This window comes from Mus caroli, unplaced genomic scaffold, assembly GCF_978045245.1.
Source record: "Mus caroli unplaced genomic scaffold, Mus_caroli_1 scaffold_1, whole genome shotgun sequence".
NCBI classification, from domain to species: Eukaryota; Metazoa; Chordata; class Mammalia; order Rodentia; family Muridae; genus Mus; species Mus caroli.
In genome coordinates, this window is record NW_028227256.1 from 180,635,676 (window position 1) to 180,655,525 (window position 19,850).

Genomic DNA, 19,850 nt, shown 5'->3' on the forward strand with positions numbered 1-19,850 from the left:
TGGTTGTGAGCCACCATGTGGGGGGCTGGGAATTGAACTCACGTCTTCTGAAGAACAGCAAGAGATCTTAACCACTGAGTCATCTCTCCAGCCTTGAAAATTTGTCTTAAAGAAGAAATTGACTTAGCGGCGTGAGCCCAGAAAAGAGAGGCAGGCCATGTTTTGGGAAGGGTTCCTGATTCTGTTATAGCTTTGTCAACTTAACGTAGAGCATAACTTAGAAGAGGAAATCTCAACTGAAAAACTGTCTCCATGTGGCCATGTCTGCGGGAGCTTTTCCTTAAACGCTGATTAAATGCAGGAGGGCCCAGGCCACTGTATGAGAGCGCGTGCGTGCGTGCGTGCGTGCGTGCGTGCGTGCGTATGCGTGATTCCTGGGCTATGAGAGTCTGCCAAGCAACCCAGAGGAAGCAAAGCTGGTGAGTAAGCATCGTTCCTCCATTCCCCACCCCCACCCCTTCAGTTCCCGCCTTCAGTTTCTGTCTTGGCTTTTCTTAATGGTGGACTGTAACTTGTCAGCCAAGTAAAAATCTTCCCCTCCCCAAGTTGTTTTTGGTCAGTGTTTTTGCACAATAACAGAAAAAACAAAAAACAAACAAACCCAAAGCAGAGCAGTCCCACCCGAGGAAAGGAGGCATTTCTGAGTGTAACCAGCAACTACAACGGGCTTCCTCAGGTACTGGATGAGGCTACGTGACCTTGTTCACAAATAATTTAATTTTTGTGGTGCTAAGGGTGGAGCCCTGAGCCTCACACAAGAGCTAGGCAAGTGGCCTACTGCTGAGCTGTAGCTCCAGCTGGATAGCACTGTGTCAGAAAGGAGACTTAAGCACAGATCCCAGGCTTGGGACAGATGAACTTGGATGGTCCTGTTGACCCTGGTATTCTGTATAAGCTGATTGTTGCAGCTAAGCGGCAGATTTCAGATATGTTTGTTGCATGGTCAACAAATAGTTTTATGCCCTGTGGATCTGACAGCTATTTTTTTTAAAACGGTAGATATTTTATTGAGAATAAACTAGAATAAATAGTCAATTTGCAGCGAACAATCTTAGGACCTTGGAAACACAGAAAAATGCCCAAGTAATGCTTTGGGCCTCAGAGTACACGCTTTAGCAGGAATGCATTTGTGATAACCAAAACTGTTCAACTTACTCCGTGCAAAGCTGACATCTCAATTTTACAAATTGAAAAAAAAAATCAACAACATTGAACTAGATTTATCTACTAAAAGCTAATTTCTCCTGCAAGAATTTGTTAAAATTACTCGCAGTAAAAGCCAGCACGGTAAAAGCTGTAATTTCCAAACTACCTTCAGTATGTGAGATTTTGGGAAAGTCGATAGAAGGACGAGATGATTCGGTGGCTGTATCAGAAACATGGTTTTTCATATCCACAAATTGCTACAGAATAATGGGGATCCAGTGGTTCAAAAATACTGCCTGCCGGCCCTACCTCATTAAGGCACACCCCTTAATCACCAAGGCTCGAACAAGTACCCTCGGAGCCCGGCCCACACCTCAGAGGGAGGCCTAGCTTGCTGGGGAACAGCAAAGGTTGGGAGAACAGAGCTAGCAGCAGGATGAACTTAAGACACCAGGAAGGGACCGCTGACCAGGGGAACATTCTTTCCTGGGGACCCCTGATCCTTTCGGGTTCTTACCCAAAGGAAATAAGCCTCCCCTTCCGGTGATACCCAGCTTTCCTACATTGGCACCCATCATCTCACTGTCCGGTCACTTGTCTCCCTGAGGGAGAGCCTCTCAAGAGAAAGCTCCGAGAGATGCTTGCGTCTATCTCCAAGGCAGCCAAGAGGGAAAATGCCGACGGTGCAAGGGACGGGATACAGAGACCCAGCCTCCTCGGGCTGTCCACTGGGCTCTAGGGGAAGCTCACACCCGTGGAGATGCTCGGGGTCACCAAGAACTTGAGGTTTTAGCAGCAAGGGTTGTGCTTACACCGCCCCATTCAAGTTAACCCCGTCATCGGTGATGGTCCTGGGTGGGATCATCCTGTCCACCTCCACCTTCGAGGTCACAGCCTCTGGTGGCACGCACCGGGCTAAGGGCTCCAGAGGCCACTGGTGAAGGATCGCGGTGCAGACCTGCGGTGTGTGCGCGTGCGTGTGCCTGGGTATGTGTGCGTGCATACGCGAATGCGCGTGTGTGAATGCGTGTGCGTGTGTGCCGCCGCCTGGCGACTCGTGCCCGACAGGTGCAGGCGCGCCGGCTTCCCATTGGCCACGGCGTCCTCCTCCGCCCACGCCATCCCCTTACCCCTGCTACCGGCGCCGGCTGGGACCCGCCGAGGCGCGTGCAGGCCCGCGCGCCCCTGCCCTTCCCGCGCGCGCCCGGGCCTCGTCCCTTCCTCCCCCTCTCCGCGCCGCCGCCGCGCGCTCCCGAGCTCAGGTAGCGGGCGCGCGCAGCCCGGCAGCTGTGGCCCTCGTCACCCCCGCCCCCGGCCACTCGGGGGAGCCCGGGGAGGGAGCGCGCGGCGGGACGGGCGGGGGCGGTGCAGCCCGGCAGCCGCCGAGGCTTCCGTCTCGCTCGCTCGCTCGCTCGCTCCTCTGTCTTGCTCGCTCGCTCGCTCGCTTGCTCGCGCAGCGGCGGCAGCAGAGGTCGCGCACAGATGCGGGTTAGACTGGCGGGGGGAGGAGGCGGAGGAGGGAAGGAAGCTGCATGCATGAGACCCACAGGTAAGAGCCGGAGCCCGGAAGGGGCTTGCCTGCCCCGGGGAGGCGTGCGCAGGCCAGGCTGGGCGAGTTGGCTCCTGGCTCAGCTCCCCTAAGGGAGGAATTTTTAAAATAAAAATAACAGCTCAGATTTCATAAGGGACTGGGGCAATAGGAGCCTCCCAATCCTTGGAAAAGCAGAGAAGTATCCAGGGGCAGCAGGGGGCACATTGTGAGATTCCTCAGAGTGAAATGTACAGGCCCGGGGAAAAGTGTTTTCTCAGCCGCTTGATGCTAGAAGGCTTTAGACTTTCCTGTCATGATCAGAACCGCTGAATCCCGGGGACCAGCACAGAGCCAGTGTGCACTAACCCCTGTCCTCTCTCCCCTCCTCCATCCCTCCCGCACGCGCAGTATCCCATGGTGGCTGCTACTCTCTGGACCCTGCATGGGGGGTGGCAGGGAGGATCTCGCTGTGGGAAAGGGGGCGGGGGCTGCGCAGGGGCGAACAGGGATGGGATGGGATGGAGCCCGCAAAGCCCAGGCACCCGGCCCCCAGGGTGGAGGAGGGAGAGCTTGGCCCCAGAGCCCGGGCAACCCCGGGGTATTGTCGTGTTCCGCTCCTGGTTGCAGACTCTCGCAAGCTGGATGCCCTCTGTGGATGAAAGATGTATCATGGAATGAACCCGAGCAATGGAGATGGATTTCTAGAGCAGCAGCTGCAGCAACAGCAGCCTCAGTCCCCCCAGAGACTCTTGGCCGTGATCCTGTGGTTTCAACTGGCGCTGTGCTTTGGCCCAGCACAGCTCACGGGTGGTGAGTGACCCCGCTGTGGTGGGGGGAGCTTTGGATGGCCCAGCAGGGAGGGGAGACTGTACTGACCGGACAGCACTGCGCCTCCTGCATACGTGCAGACTTTAGGGGTGCCTGAGAAATAGAGTCCCTGTGTCCCAGCCTTCTGCAAAACCCCTGGAGTTCACAGAAAATTGTGTGGAACCGGTGTAGGTTCGCACACCCACCGGCAGCCCAATTGGGCTTTTCTGAAGGAAGGATAAGAAGCCTGTCGCATTTTCCCATTTTGGCCCAGAGGAAAAGGAGGATTAAAGGAGTGTGTGGGGGTGGGGGGAGCAGTGTATTTGTGGCCCTTCGACCCTTGATCTTTGCCCTTCACACACAGGTCAGGTTTGGGCTTCTGGATTTGAACTACTTTAGAATAAACCGTCTTGAAGAATATGAAGGGTCTGAAAACATGGTCAGATCAGTTGAAGGACAGGTTTATTTGAAAGTTAACTTTCTCTTTCTTGGAGGTGGTGTGCTGAGGCATGTCTGTGACTGTTGGGGGTGGGGAAGGGCTGTAGAGTTTCCTTCAGGTATGTTTCTGGAAGACTGCTTAGCGAGGTCTGATTTACGGTGGGGATTAAGTCAAGGACTCTTCTATGAAGGGGAAGTTCTGAAATCAAATTGATAGCCCCAGTCCCTGTAAGGCGGCTAATCTATAACATGCTTGATTCCAAGCGGGAGGGCTATCTTTTGGTTGTGGTCAAGGAAGACAGATGGAGTTCCGGTCTGAATTTCTCCCCCTTAAGTCTCTCCCTTTCTTCCTTGTACACCACCGTCCATCATTCCTGCCTGTCCCGGATCCTCCTTGAGACATTGCTGATGTGGACTTGTGAAGGACAGGCTTGCATTCTCCTAGCCGAAATACAGAGGATGCCTAAGTAGATTGTCATTTGACGAAACACAAGTATTGCTTGGCGTAAATGAACCATTTCCACATTGGAAAATATTGCTGTCTCAGAGACTTTGAAGGTGAAGACGGGGCAAATAAAGTGAGCAGACATTTAGCAAAACTGAGGGAGGAGAACGATAATGTAGGCCTTAGCACAGAGCAGTTGGTAATTCAGGCAGTACACTCGACAGCCATTCGATGACAAGGGCGTGAAAGTGTCTATAGCAGCATTCAGAGTCAGAGTCACAGAGAAAACTTACTTTTTCTTTGGATGGAGAGGGTGGGTGGGTGGGTGTTTTTGCTTTTTTTTTCCCCCCAAGGAGTAACTTTTTGTGCTGCTATTTTAGTTTTTTACTAGAAGCATCTCAGAGGCAGATGTATTCTTCACAGAGGACAAAGTCAAGTGTGGGTCCAGACCACGTCTATGTGGCTCACCAGGACTCTCCCCTCTCTGGATACTAACTCTACCTCATGAATTGCGAGTCAGTATGCAGGTGACCACTGAGCAGATATGGGTCTTTTCCTCTTAGCTGACTTGTCAGTTCTGGCTACCAGTCAGTCCTTCTAACCAGGTCCACATGCTTTTCCAACTCCTGGAACAGGTCTCCCATGTAGATGACAGATGAGCTAATCGGAGTCCATCTCCCCGAATCTCCACCATTGTTATAGGATGTGTGAAGTTTGCGCATGCGCTGGATTTAAGCGCTCTGCTCTTGGTTTCATCCATTACTGTTTTCTGGGGCTTTCTCAGCTTTAGTTTCCCAAGATCCTCTGGATTCACCAGTCACCTTTGCAGTTCCCATAGTTTGTACAGTGGTGTCTTTTTCTATCCCTTCCCAGAGCCTTGAAAACAGGAAGTGTGGGTTCCCTGTCACCCTCCAGTGTCAGAGCCCTTTCTTTTTAGGGACTATCTGCTGCAGAATGGCTGGCCACCAGCCTGATGTCACCTTCAGTAATTATTTGGCTGACACTGATATGCAGATTAATACTGATCATTCCAGGATTCCCATATGAATCCACAGTTTGGGCAGGAAAGAACGGTGTGTGTGGTGGGGGAGGGGGGCATCCTAAAGCATCGACCAAACAGGCTTACTTTCTTAGAAATCTATGGAGTGTCCAGGCTGACAGTAAAGGCACTTTGCTTTTACCCCATATCTTTGCTCTTAAATTTTTCATGCGTATGCAAAAAAACAAAACCAACCAACCAACCAAACAAACAAAAACCCTGGGATCTTGTTAAAAGATAGATCCTGATTCCATTAGCTTTGGTTGGTCCCGGAGAGCCTGCATTTCTATGGTCTCTGTGTCTGTTTTTATTGATGCGCATGTGTGAGTATCCTCCATGCTTGTGCCAGTCCCCTAGGAGACCAGAAGAGAACACTGCATTCCCTGAAGCTTGAGATTCCGTCAGTCATGTGCTGCACACCATGGGTGCTGGGATCCCAACTCAGGGCCTCTAGTAGATTGGCAGGTACTTAGGAGACATCTCTTCGGCACCACAGGTCTATATTCAGTAAGCTCCTGGGTGAAGCCTTTGCTGCTGGTACAAAGACCACAGTCTGATTAGCAACGGCTCAGACTAACGCATTCCCTAGAATAAGTCAGCTTCTACCTCCAGCCTCCCTGACCTCCTTCTCAATTACCAGATGCAAATGGCCTGCTAAGGAGCAGAAGTCTCACCCCGGTGTCTAATCTGTAGGTGAAACACAGCTGAAATCAGCCCTCGGAAGAGCGCTTTCCTTTTTTAACCCACAAAAGGTGCATACTTAATAGACCCTGTTCTGAAATGTGGATTTTCATTTTTGATTGCTTTCAGAGGAAAAAGAACACCACAATAGTGGGGTATAATAGTCAGAGCTGGGGTGGGGGGAGGGGGAATCATGTGCCAAATATAAGTATTACAGAAAAAAGCCTAAACCAGAAAGGGAGAAATTGAGAAAATGACCAGACAAAAGCAGAAAGAGAAAAGAACTCCATCAAAACCGAAATGCTTTGTCTTGGGAAGCTAGAGATCCAATTCAACTCTTTGGGCCCTAGGAGAGCTTTTATAAGCCTGGCTTAGCTTGTGGTGACTCTGGGTGGCTCTCCCTAGGCTGTCTTTTGTCAGCTGGGTAGAAGGGTCCTCATTTGGATCCTTCTGAAAAGGATCCTGAACAGACTCCTACCAGGCTTATGGGGGATACAGGGTTCTACTGTGCCCATAATTCTTGTGGACTGTGTCTTCAGTCGCTTTTCTTCTTTAGCCTCGGTCTACTTTCCTAGAAGCCTCCTGGATTTTGAGGAATGACTAGAGCAATCCACCCGGCTGTTTAGGAAGGGATTCTAGACGAACTCCTTCTGTTGTTGGAAACTCGGGGTGGGCTCTGATACTTGATGGCTTTGAAGGATTTGGTGTGAGTGTGTGTGTATCTCAGCTTCCTTATCTATAAAATAAGTAGGATTTTATAAATCTTAGGGAGTTGGTATCAGGGATGGAAATGCCACAGACACTTGGTAATTGCAGAAAGTCATAGAGAATTGGTAGCTAAGACAGTGCTCAGTTTTGAGTATCTTTGCTATATTTATTCAGTAAGCACTGCTTACCTGTACCACACCTCAAACCAAAGCCTGTGGTTTACTTACATTGTTCTTTTAAACGAATAGAACCTTATTCTCTCAATGAACAATTTTAAAGTGTAGGCTAAGTGTCATCGTCTCAGGTCTCTCCGATCAGTAAACTTTTCCCCTCCCCCAGGTTCCCATTGCAGCTTGTTGTCATATATGGTTAGCCCACTGAGGGCAAGGATCTTGGCCGATACATTTTTATGTTTTAGGCGCCAGTGCAGCATTAACACTTAGTTAATGTTGGCTAAGAGCAAGAAAAAGATACCCCAGTTCCTGCCTCACCACCTAGAAAACAATCACTGTGGGTGGGCCAGTCATGAAGGTCGAGGCTGGAGGTGATCTGGGGAGGCTGGAGGAGAAGTCAAGAGGGGCTTTAGAGACAGGGAGACACTTAGAGTGGGAGTGGGTGGCAGAGATATCTTGTACAGAGATGTGGAGATGGTCACATGATCGAACTCACCAGAGAGCAGAGGATAGTGTGAGGAGTGCAGAATACATGACTGCAGCGACCCAATGTACAGACAGACAGGTAGCTTGGAGTCTTTTCTTAAGGGTCTTGGGAGTATCCTGAATGCCTCCCATCAGGTGGTAGCACCCAGCTAAGAGTCTAGAGCAGGAATGTAATGGCGGGCAGGTTGTGCCTGCCACTTCCTGCTTCTGAGTCAGTCCACCTGAGTTACAGTTCTTTCTGAATTTAGCCCATGAGATCTCCTTTAGGTCCTGGTGCTATGTCTATGGGCCAGCAGATAGGAACAAATGCTTTCTAAGCAATCAACTTTCTTGTAGATGTGAGTGAGTGTCTTCTAGTTTTATTGAGAAAAAAATTTCTATGTGGCTCAGTAGCAGCTTTTCCTGCAAAACTCTTATGTAAAATCCATGTTTCGGCTGAACCTGGTCAGAGGAGCTCCAACTCTCACAACATCAGCACCTGGCTCCTCAGCAGAGCCTGCGGTGACTTCAGCAGCTGCAAACTCAGATTATTGACAGGGTGAAATCTGAAAGATCTGGGGCTTCAGAAGGATTCCCACTGTACTGGCTAGTTTTGTGTCAACTTGACACAGCTGGAGTTATCACAGAAAAAGGAGCTTCAGTTGAGGAAATGCCTCTATGAGATCCAACTGTAAGGCATTTTCTCAATTAGTGATCAAGGGGGAAAGGCCCCTTGTGGGTGGGACCATCTCTGGGCTGTTAATCTTGGTTCTATAAGATAGCAGGCTGAGCAAGCCAGGGGAAGCAAGCCAGTAAGGAACATCCCTCCATGGCCTCTGCATCAGCTCCTGCTTCCTGACCTGTTTGAGTTCCAGTCCTGCATCCTTTGGTGATGAACAGCAATGTGGAAAGTATAAGCTGAATAGACCCTTTCCTCCCCAACCTGCTTCTTGGTCATGTTTGTGCAGGAATAGAAACCCTGACTAAGACAGATTGGTACCAGGAGTGGGGTATTCCTGTGACAACCTGGCCATGTTTTGGGGATGACTGTGGAAGGACTTTGGAACGTTGGGCCAGAAGATCCATTTGATGTTAAGAGCTCTGTGAGTTGTTGTATAGGAGCTTGGAAGATAATGTTGAGAACAGTGCAGAAAATGGAGGCCTGGCTTGTGAAATTTCAGAGGGAAAATGAAAGACTCTTTTCAGGGCCATTGCTATTTTGGATTGTGAAGATTCTGTGGTTCTGGTTAGCTGGGGCTGAAGAATCAGCTGTGATTAACAAGATACCTGAACTACTAAGGTGAAACTTTTGCATTACTGGGACTATTGATGCTGGTTAGCTAGAGCTAAGAAATTAGTGGCGATTAAGAAGACACCAGCATCGTTGAGGTGACATTTTCTGGGAAGTGTTTTCTGAAAGCACAAAGAGACTGTGTTCCAGAGATAGCCAAGGTTGTACTCCTGCTGCCTTGGGACTTGGTAATGTGTAAGGGTCACCCTGGTGGTACTGGTTTTGAAGGCATGAAGGGGTCATACAGAGCAGCTGAGGCTCGGCACTGTGAGAGGCCATGGAAGGCCATTGGTGAAGGTGCAGCCTCAGTTGCAATTGACGGCCCAGGACTGAAGAGGTCATGCAGTGTTTTGGAGATGCCAGTACCATGAGATGACCACCAAGAGCAGCAGCAGTGGAGTACAGGCATCTGGAGCCTAGAGGACGACTCGTGTGCTACAAAGGGCATGGCTGGAGAAGTGACCCAAGCCCTTGGAGTAGCCCAGAAGATCGTGAGTAGGATCCCAGACATTGGATGGTTAGAGATTGATTTTTGCTTTTGATTGTGACTGTGCTCTGATATTTTCCCTCTTGAAGGAAGAAACTATTTTAGTGGAGCCCACAAGTTACGAGACTTTTAATTGTAAAAAGACTTAGGATTTTAAAAGATATTGGACATTTTAAAGGGATTGACTTTTAATATGTAAAGACTGTGGGACTTTTAAAGTTTTTTAGATCTTGGGGATGAATAAGAAATTAAGGGTTGAGGCTTACTAGTGATGTGTTTGTGTGTCAAGTTGACAAGGGGTCAATTGTACTGGCTAGTTTTGTGTCAACTTGACAGAGCTGTAGTTATCACAGAAAAAGGAGCTTTAGTTGAGGAAATGCCTCCATGAGATCCAACTGTAAGGCATTTTCTCAATTAGTGATCAAGGGGGAAAGGCCCCTTGTGGGTGGGACCATCTCTGGGCTGTTAATCTTGGTTCTATAAGATAGCAGGCTGAGCAAGCCAGGGGAAGCAAGCCAGTAAGGAACATCCCTCCATGGCCTCTGCATTAGCTCCTGCTTCCTGACCTGCTTGAGTTCCAGTCCTGCATCCTTTGGTGATGAACAGCAATGTGGAAAGTATAAGCTGAATAAACCCTTTCCTCCCCAACCTGCTTCTTGGTCATGATGTTTGTGCAGGAATAGAAACCCTGACTAAGACACCCAGTAACAAGTAGTGAATCTCACATGTCACAACCCAGAAGAGAAGAGGCAAGTCAGGGAGACGCAGGGTTCCTTTTCTCCCCGAGAGTAATGGTGGATGTAGACAAGGGTCTTGACCTCGTAGGTATGGATTAGAAAGGAAGAAGAGCAGCTATGCTGTTCTATTCTTGGTGTCTGAGATACATTCTTCAGTGCTTCCAAAAGACCTTCCAGGGAGAACACAGGATCGGAGTTCTTTACAGGATGAACAGAGTTCAAGTTCGGCCTCTGCCCTTACATGGCTTTGGGCAGGTCATGTAACTTCAGTTTGACTCCATTTTTTTCCATATCACAGATATCATTAGAGTAGTTTGTTATGTGCATCTCTATTACAGAAGACAGCCCCTTGTGGCATGAAAATAGTAAGTGGAAAAGTCTGGAACAAGCAATAACCAGTGAGTGCCATTTTGAATAGCACAAGGAGGCCTTTCACCAACCTGCCCAGTTCCTCCTGCACGGAATATAAAGTATCCTTTTGTCCAGTGTACAGTAGGATATTGTAAGATAATATCCAGAAGACGTGCTTCACAGTGTATTATTATAAAAGTTCTGTTTTATTGTTTGGTATTGTTAGTTCCTTACTATACCTACATACAGATTTAACTTTATCATACGTGTGTGTGTGTGTGTGTATGCATAATATATTTATACATAGGATAAAATAAAGTATGTGGAATTTGCTACTGTCTATGGCTTTAAGCATCCAGTGGGAGTGTTGGAATATATATTCACAGTAAGGGGGACTTTTGGCTGGCTTCCAAGCTCTTAGCTGCCTTCCCCATCTCCCCGTTCAGTGGTCTGGCTTCATTGCAGGCCCTGGAAATGCACAGATGAGGGGATTCAGGTTTTATTTGCACACACAAACAAACCTTCTCAAGAATGTAAATGCAAACGACTTGCAGAAAAGTTTCTTAATATAGATTTTTAGTTCAGTTTAAAAGTTGGTGTTATTTATTGATACCAGTGAGAAAACTGACTTTTTCGGGTTGTTTCTCTTTATCCTTGACTGATTTTGGAAGCTCATTCAGTGTTTGATAATTGAAGTAACCACACAGGGTAAGGGTATGTCTAAATAGGTCACCAGGGCCATTGCTTCCTAACTGAAGGCAAGAAAGGGCCAAATGAATAGGCTTTTTAGCTAATTTACAAACACAGCCACCTCTCAACATCCAAGGCAAATACGTAAGATGTATAGTCTCGTGTATCTGCTCGAAGACTTAGCTCCTTGTTGGTCCATTCTCACAGGAACTGGTCAGCTATCACTAACTGTGGATGCTTGAGAAAGGATGGGATGAAATGTTAAATGGCTCAGATTTCTGAGTGACCTGGTAAACATTTCCAAACTGTCAACAATATGTCTAGTGTGCCAATCCCTACTCCCATACCTTAAAGGTGCTACCCCATTCAATCCCTCACAGTGGGCGTACATGGCACATGCCATTATTTATCCTTATGTAATAGAAGAAGAACCTGAGGGGTGGTATCATTAGGCTGCTTGTCGTCATTTTTATTACAGCCTTTCTTTTAGTATGCCAGAACGTGAGGAGGACTCCAGTCTCCAATACATCCACCCCAGCCCTATTTCACATAGGTAACTAAAAAATGTCCCTTTATAATGAAGTTATCAAGTTGTTTGAATTGGCCCTTCCTACCATGACATAAGGGAACTCTGGCATTGTGATCAGGAAGGGGCATAAACATACTGGTGAATCCACAGAAAATGCCACAATCCAGGATAAGGTGGAGGCTAGGATGCCTGAACCTTGGGACTCTGTGTACATAATGGAAGAGACCCAGAAACTCAAAAGGTTCAAAAGGGATGTTTCTTGACTCTCACCTGCTCTGAGCAAGAGATGCCTGGACCCTGGCACCCCTGCAAGTGATGTGCATGGTCACCATCTTCTTCTAAAGGTTATGACCGCCTTCTTTGCAGTTTCTGTACACCCTGGACCAGTGTTAATGATCCTTTAGCTAATATGTGCTTAGAGAGTTAAAAGCAACGCAGACAGTTTTTGTATATATCACCCCCTGTAATTTCTGAATGCACCAGCAGGCGATTTTGACCATCTCTCCCATCTTTTACATCTTTATTAAGAGACATCTTTAGTGAGATTGCGCTCATAGAGTCGACAGATGGTCACATAAAGCCAGATTAGGAGGCAAGGCACAGACGTTCACACCTGTGGTCCAAACACTGAGGAGGAGAGAGACAGAGAGAGTGGCAACTGGGACTTTTGAGCCTTGGAGAGCATTTCTGCTCCAAAATGTTAAGTCTAGAGGAGGAGGATGTGATGATGGTTGATGCTATCCAAGAATCACTGTGCTTGTTCTCTGGTCCAGGAAGACATGTTGGGTAGATGGACTTGAGGCTGAGTTTGAGGGGGGATTTAGCCCAGTTACCCTTTATCTATACGAAAACCACGTCTGAACTGCTCTGAGAGACGTTACCCACTCGAGAAGAAAAACAAATAGAAATAATTAAGTGAGTTGCTCACCAGTTAGAATTGAGAGTGCATTTTGAAATGGCTTCTTAATTGGGAGTATTGTAATTGCTTTATTAATCTTAAACAAGGTAAATTGGGAACATCAGAGAAGTCAAATGAAAACAAATTCTTGACATTATTTAGAAGTGGTATAAAATCTGAGAGCACAGCAATGAATGAGCCTCCACATACTCTGGTGTGGAGATGAGAGAGGCTCCTGCAGCCCTCACGGGCCAGGCATTTTGTGACCTTGCCTGTGTATATGAACATGTCTCGAGTCTCCAGGAATGGACTTGGGTCCTAAGAAGTAGTAACCTTGGTCAGTGGTCACTTCATTATTGTCCCAATTAATTGAGCTTTTCAAAGGAGGATTAGTATATGCGAGGTTCTTTGGGAAAGAAGTTTGTGCTTGGACATCTCTTGCTTATTTTTAAAATGGTTGACTTGTAGCTCCTAGATCACCAATATGGAATAAGAGCCGGTCATTCACACACTAACATTCTATATTCCTCCCCCCCCTTTTCTTCCAACAGTAACAAAATACAAAATGATCTCATTTCTTGGGGCTGGTTGCATTGGATGTGTGGTTGGGTTGGTTGAGGCAGTAAAGGGAAGGTTGTCTTAAGAAAGGCATAAAATATATTCTTAGAGTAGATTTATCGTTGGTGTTCCCACAACATTGGTACTGATTTAGCTAATTGTTGAATTCAAAATTTCAGTGAAGAATGTAGAAGTTTCCTGAATTTTAATCTCTTACACTGACTGGGGAGATTCTGGATTTCATTTTTGTTTTGTTTTGTTTTTTGTTTTTTTGTTTTTGATATGTTTTTTCTCATGAGAGGATAACAGGATCTGCTGGTTTCATGGAAATGCGATGGGTTTAAAATCTCATGAAAGAGACAAGAGGACCCCTGGGCCTTGCTGGCCAACTAGAGTAGCCTTCAGTGAGTTATAAGTTCACTAAGGGGCCCTGTCTCAAAAAGCAAGGTGTGTGTGGTGGGGCAAAGAGATGGCTCAGCAGTTAGGAACATTTATGGTCCTTGCAGTGGGCCTGGGCTCATAGCTCACAACTGTCTAGAACTCTTGCTCCAGGAGGTCTGATGGATGTGGTTCACATACACATCTGTAAGCAAAACACTCGTACACATAAAAGTAAAATAAATAAACCTTTAACATTGTGGTAGAGAGATACAGAGGAGATACCTAACCAATGCCTAGTCCCTGTAGGCACACTTACAGGTGTGTGCACTCGTATACAACACACACACACAGACACACACACACATACACAAGGTTTTGGGGGGTAGTAGAAGGCTCCTGCAAAATTAGATTGTAGTGTAACAGCATGTACTCAGTAGCTAATGGGGGCTCCCCCATCAATTCAATTGTATTGAATCACATCTAAATAGGCAAACAATCTTTAAGAGACTTCTAGTTTATCTGCTGAAGGTGAATTCAGTTATGAATTATTTTGTGGCCTTTAAAAAGTCTTGCCCAAATTCCACCCACCTCCCCGTTTGCTTTGAATTAGAAGCAGAGAGCAGGTCTCCCACCCCCACCCCGATCTTATTTATACCTGCTACCTAGCAGATGGAAGGTACCTACTTACTTTTACCATTGACTTGGTGAATATATTATGGATTCTGGGGAATAGCACTGGGGAGACAGACTGCCTTACGGGGCTTAACCAGTTTGTGTTGCAGCTGTTACCATTTGGCTGAGGGATGGATGGTAACCTACCTGCTGCCTTGGCTTTATTACCTATGAATAGGAGGTCCTTCCCTAGGTGCTGTGAATATCAACTGTGTGTGAGTGTGTGAGTGTGTGTGTGTGTGTGTGTGTGTGTGTGTGTGTGGCGGGGTGAGCCTTCTTTGCCTGAAAGGGATATGAGATAACACATCTATGTCCCGCAGCACAGGTCAGGGGAGATGAGCCGGGTGGTAGTCACTGCATAGCTCCTGATTCTTGGTCTCAGGGGTCCTATGGAACTAACTACCATGATCTGGTACAGTAGGTTCCTAGTGGAAATTTATCTCTGAGATTCTGGGAGGGGGAGGGGTGGGGAATGGAGCAGAGACTCACAAAACACAAAGGCTTTGGAGCCAAGTCTTGATCGATAAAATAATTTTCCAGATGGAGAAGGTGTTGGGAGATGATTTTATTTATTTTTATTTTATTTTATTTTATTATTATTTTTTTTTTGAGGAGGGAGAACAGTGTGAATGAACCCAGGCTCAGGAGAAAGAATATGTATTGAAGGAGGCAAGGAAAATAACTCAGGGTAGCCTTGGTAAAGTGCAAGGTAGAGGAGTAGGCTGGATCCACATGCCCACCTAACCACAATACTTAGGGGCTTGGACGAGAATCTACCAAACATAGGTCTTCAGGGGCATGCCATGATGTGTTTCATTTTGTTTTAAAAATTGATTTTTTTTTCTTTTTCTATTTTTTTTTAGCAGCATGGAAAATAGAGATATAGAGGAAAGCTTTGCTCATTAAATATTTATCACACATCTATCCAAGACTAGGCAGCAGATTCAGTTGGAAACAAAGCCCTGCCCTCTGAAAATTTATATTCTCCGGGGGGCAGTTAGGAAACAACTGTATTGACTCAGGAGGGACATGCTGAGGGCTTCAACTAGGGAGAACTAAGCAGAGGGGAAATGCAGAGGCAGGACTGAGGCCAAGGCGGCAGGATGCAAGCCACAGGATGCTGCCAGCCACAGGATTCGAGCTTGGCAGAAGAGGAAGAGCCCTGGACAGTATGGCAGCAATCCTTTGGAGGGGCTGCTGGTGAGGGGTGGCATCAAGGAGGGTGTGTCCTGCCATCACCACTCAGGTGAACGAGAAGGAACACACCCAGAGCTGCCCACTGAAGTGACTCGACCTTGTTGAACCTTTACTCTCAGCCTTGTTTGGCCAGTGAGGAGGAGGAGGCTGCATTGGCCCAGGCGCGTGCATTTGGTCACCATCTGTCCAACTGACAGTCGAGGGCTCAGTTAGATGCGCAGGAGAGGCGTTTAGGGCCTGAGATGAAGATGTGTGTGTCATCTGCAGCAGGAGGGCTGTGGGAGGGGCTGGGCTTTCCCAGGCACAGAGTGTGGGAGGAGAGGTTGAGTCTTCAATGAGGAAAAGCCAGCCTGGAGGCTGAGGAGCAGGACAGCTCAGCAATGTTGATGTTAATAAGAATTCAAAAGCAAAACCAAATACACTTGATTCAGGTTATTGAACGCTCCCTCCTGTTTGCGAGCTTTTATGTTATTTTTATGTTATTGTTAGGATACGTTTTATGTTATTATTAGGACAATGTTTTAGTGATCCAAATTCTGGGTGCCCATGCCAACCAGGAGGGAGAAAGGCCATGCTTGGGAATCCGTTATGTTTTGAATGTAAAATATCCCGTCCAGGTTTCATGTTGTCTTAGCTTGGGGTCACTATTGCTGTGATGAAACACCATGACCAAAAGCAACTTGATGGGCAAAGGATCTGTTTCTCTCACAGTTCCATTGAACAGTTCATCACCAAAAACAGTGAGGGCAGGAACTCAGGCAGGGCAGGAGCATGGAGGCAGGAGCTGAAGCGGAGGCCATGAAGGGGTGCTGCTTACTAGCTTGCTCAGCCTGCTTTCTTACAGAACCTAGGAGCACCAGCCTAGGGATGGCGCCGCCCACAATTGGCCGGGCACGCCCCCATCTATCACTGATGAAGACAGCGCCCCTGCAGCTGGAATTCATGGAGGCGTGTTTTCTCAATTAACGCTCCCTCCTTTCTGATGATTCCAGCTTGTGTCAGGTTGATATAAAACTAGCTAGCACACATGTGTTTGAACCTGGCTCCTACCTTTCTACCTTGGTGTTCTGCGAGGTAGTGGAGCCTTTGGGAAGTGGAATCTAGCTGGAGGAAGCAATTCTCTGGGGGAGGGGGAGGGGGCGGGGCCTGAGGGTTGTAGCAAAGCCGCACTTCCTTTCTTGTTGTTTTCCCTGGGGATGTGAGGAGGTAAGAAATCTCAGCCACTCACCCCACCCCCACTGTGGAGGTGCGGGCTGTCACGGCAGTTACAGCTTCCCACCTCGATGGACTCCATCCCCTAAACTTCAAGTCGAAATTAATCATTCCTCCCTTAAGTTGCTTCTTAGCAGGCTTTGGTTACAACTTAGTAATACAGGGGTTGGAGAATTCACACGGAGATGTTTGAGCTCCCCCGAAGAACACGTGGAACGTTTCCAGTCTTCGGTGGGAGGAGTAAGGGTTCAGAGGGGCCTCCGATGTCTGAGCAGCTGGGGATGCTTCTCCGCCTGTGTGCCTGAGTGTAGTGATGGGGGCAGGGTGGCCCATCCTTGCAGCCGTCTCTTCCTCCTGGGTGCTGAAGTTTTTCTGTATGTCCCATGATGTGAATGACAGTCTTCCCTTGGCACCCTATCCTCAAATTCTCCAGGGACCAGGCTATGTATCTGCTAATCTGCCGAGGTGGGCAGTCAAAGAGTGAAACCTCTTATCACACCACACCCTGTCACCATCCTGCTGCCTCTGAAGCAAGTCACATGACCTTCCCAGGCTTTTGTTTCTTTCTCTGTGAACCCAGGCCAGTGGTGAGTCCCTAGGCACCTGGCAGGCTTGTGGGAGAGGAAGTCACAGAGTTGTGGGGCGTGAGGGTTCTGGGGGGGGGGGATAGCATGAGAAGGCTTTCGATGAACGATGAACGTGAAACAGGGATTACTACCGAGATGTATGGGAGGAGGCATTTTCCCACGCATCTGCCGCTGCTTTCTCCTTTTGCCTGCCTAACTAGGAAAGACCATCAGGAGATGCTCTGAATAATAATAATAATAATAATAATAATAATAATAATAATAATAAACTTCCCTGTGAGTCCTGACCCTGTGGAAGCCCATTTTGTGGACACTGGAGGTGAGGCAGATGGAGAAGCTGTTTTGCTGCAAAATGGGATATGCCTGTCTGTCCTGGGCCCCCACTGCTGGCGGCATTCAGAGAATAGTCAGGTCTAGAGTTGGAGAAGGTCCTAGTACTGCTGAAAGGAACTTTGAAATAGCTGTTGGCCCAAGCCCAATGGCTCCTTTTGGATGCTGACCGAAGTCCCAGGAAAAGAGAAATTAAACATTTGAGTTAAGCAAGACATTCCAGATCCTGAGAAGGCGAGAGAGAGAGAGAGAGAGAGAGAGAGAGAGAGAGAGAGAGAGAGAGAGAGAGAGAGAGAGAGGCACTTTGTGAGTCTCTTGCTCTGCTTTCCTGTGAGCCAGCATAATTTTTCCACTGTGGAAGCCTGTGGGTGTGAGATCTGCTCAGATCCTGGGATGAGCTGGGAGTTTGCCTTTGGATCTAACACAAGCGGGTCCGACAGTTTGGTAGTGCGATGTGATGTCATTGGCAAAGTTCCAGACTCAAGAACCAGGTAGATTGTGTTGCAAAGGGAAACTGTAAACATATCTCAGAATGGTAAGTCTGTGGTGTTGTGCTGGGCCTGCATTCGTGGTCATCCTCCGCTGAGTCCATCCTGTGGGGCACGGGCTGGACACACCAGAGAGTCTCTCAGTGCTTGTATTTGCTGAGCAATGCCTCCTTTCACCTCTAGCTATTGAGTAGAATGCAGCTATCAGACAACTCTAGCCTGTTGATTGATTGTGGGATTCCTGGTTCCTCATGAATGACAGGAAATCCTCTATGTTTTGATCTCAAAGCCCTTCTGGAAGGCAGCGTGGAGCAAAGGGTACCTTGCTGCCACTTCTGCTCTGCCCCTCAGACCTTGACCATGAGAGAGGCCTCCTAGAATCTCCCGTCTGATTTAAGAAAAAGTTCTCTCACATGCAACCTGATCCTCAGGCTCTGAGTTGATAGAAGAGGGTCTTGTGTGGTTTTATGAGGTAGCTGCATTTATCCATCCCCTTTAGAGTGGCTTTGCTGGAAAGCTGCTGCCGCTGCTGTCATTTACATGGGAACGAGTGCCCAGAGCTCACACAATACTCCACACTCCAGCTGAAGGAAGACCTTGGTATTCAGTAGCTCCAGAAATGTCCCCATCTCCGCCCCAACTGTCTTTATACCTATGCTGTGGCCATACTCAGGGGCAGGTTCCTCTCAGTCTATTGTTGCTGCCGCTGTTAAAATTGGCTTTCCTCAGGTCCCTGCATGCAGTGTGGGTACCAGAGACTCTAATCAAAAGCTGAGCCAGTTACTGGTTTCTGCCTTCTCTGAGCTCCATGGTTTGTAGGCCTCTCACCTCCTGCATGCCTTGGCCTTCTAATACTTGGCATTTTCTCTGGTGCCTGCTGTGTTGATGTCGCTAAACTGGGTCATGTTCTCAGTGATATGGCATGAGCTAACTTTCATGGAAATGTACAGGATTATAGCAAGTGCATTTCTATTGTTCTATTGTTCCTTGAATTTATAGAGAAACAATTGTCCCCCAAGTACTGTTTGTGGGTCAAGCAAAATAAGCTTTCTTAAAGTGAGATGGCCACAACAGTGGTCCCAATGCTAAGGTTAAAGCAGTGTCTGCATCCCTTTTGGGCAGTGTGGTGGTATGAGAATGGCCCCTAGAGACTCTTATGTTTGAATGCTTGATCCCCAGTTAATGGAACTGTTTGAGAAGGATTAGGAAGTGTGGCCTTGTGGGAGGAGGTGTGTCATGGAGGCGGGGTTTCTAAAGTCCGGTGCTATTTTGGGTTAGAACTCTCTCTGCCTCCTGGCTGAGATCAAGATGTGGACCTCTTAGCAACTGCTCCAGCGCCATGCCTGCCTGCTGCCACGTTCCCTACCACAATAGCCATGGGCTCTAACCCTCTGAAACGAAGACAGGCAGTTTGAGACAGTCACTAAGAACAAGAGCCCCAGGGACATAAGTTCATCCTCCATAAAGTGGAATTCTAGCGCAACTGTTTGATGACTTTGTAGGGCAACTGACTTGTCTCTGTCTCATCTTCTTCATCTATAAAATGGGATGGAACCATATCACAGGACTATTACAACAGTTAAATGAGGCACCAGAAGAGTGCCTGTTATATAGTAATTGAGCTAATGTCTACATTATCTTTACCACTAAGCTCTTTAGACGTATGATCTCTGGCTGGTTTGTCTTCACTTCCCTGAACCTTACGTTCTCAGTGCCTCCGACCGACGAGCGCAGGCAGGAATGAGGGAGAGAGCACGCTCTTCAGTCAGGCTCCACAGAATGATTCCATGCTCCTGGATGGCAGGCACTCGACTCTGCTTTGGGTCATCTCTCGAGTGCAATGCTAAAATCCTAGTAGCCTGACCAGAGAGTGAAAGGATTCTGCAAAGCTTACTGTTGTATGAATAAAACAGAAAGACTCAAACAGATAGAAGCAATGAACAAGTGTGTCATTGCAAGGTGTGTCAGAGTGCATGCATGCCACAGCACACATGTGGAGGTGGAAGACA

The 19,850-nt window shown here is 47.7% G+C and overlaps 1 protein-coding gene across 1 annotated transcript in view; it reads left to right on the forward strand.

The window, feature by feature from the left end:
• The first annotated feature begins 2,344 nt into the window (after nt 1-2,344).
• Susd4 (sushi domain containing 4) overlaps nt 2,345-19,850 on the forward strand; it is a 127,955-nt gene continuing 110,449 nt past the window's right edge. The window contains exons 1-2 of the mRNA XM_021171306.3: nt 2,345-2,695; nt 3,305-3,487. Coding sequence (XP_021026965.1) covers nt 3,340-3,487 — 148 coding nt within the window. The 5' untranslated portion in view covers nt 2,345-2,695; nt 3,305-3,339. The remainder of the gene's footprint in view (nt 2,696-3,304; nt 3,488-19,850) is intronic.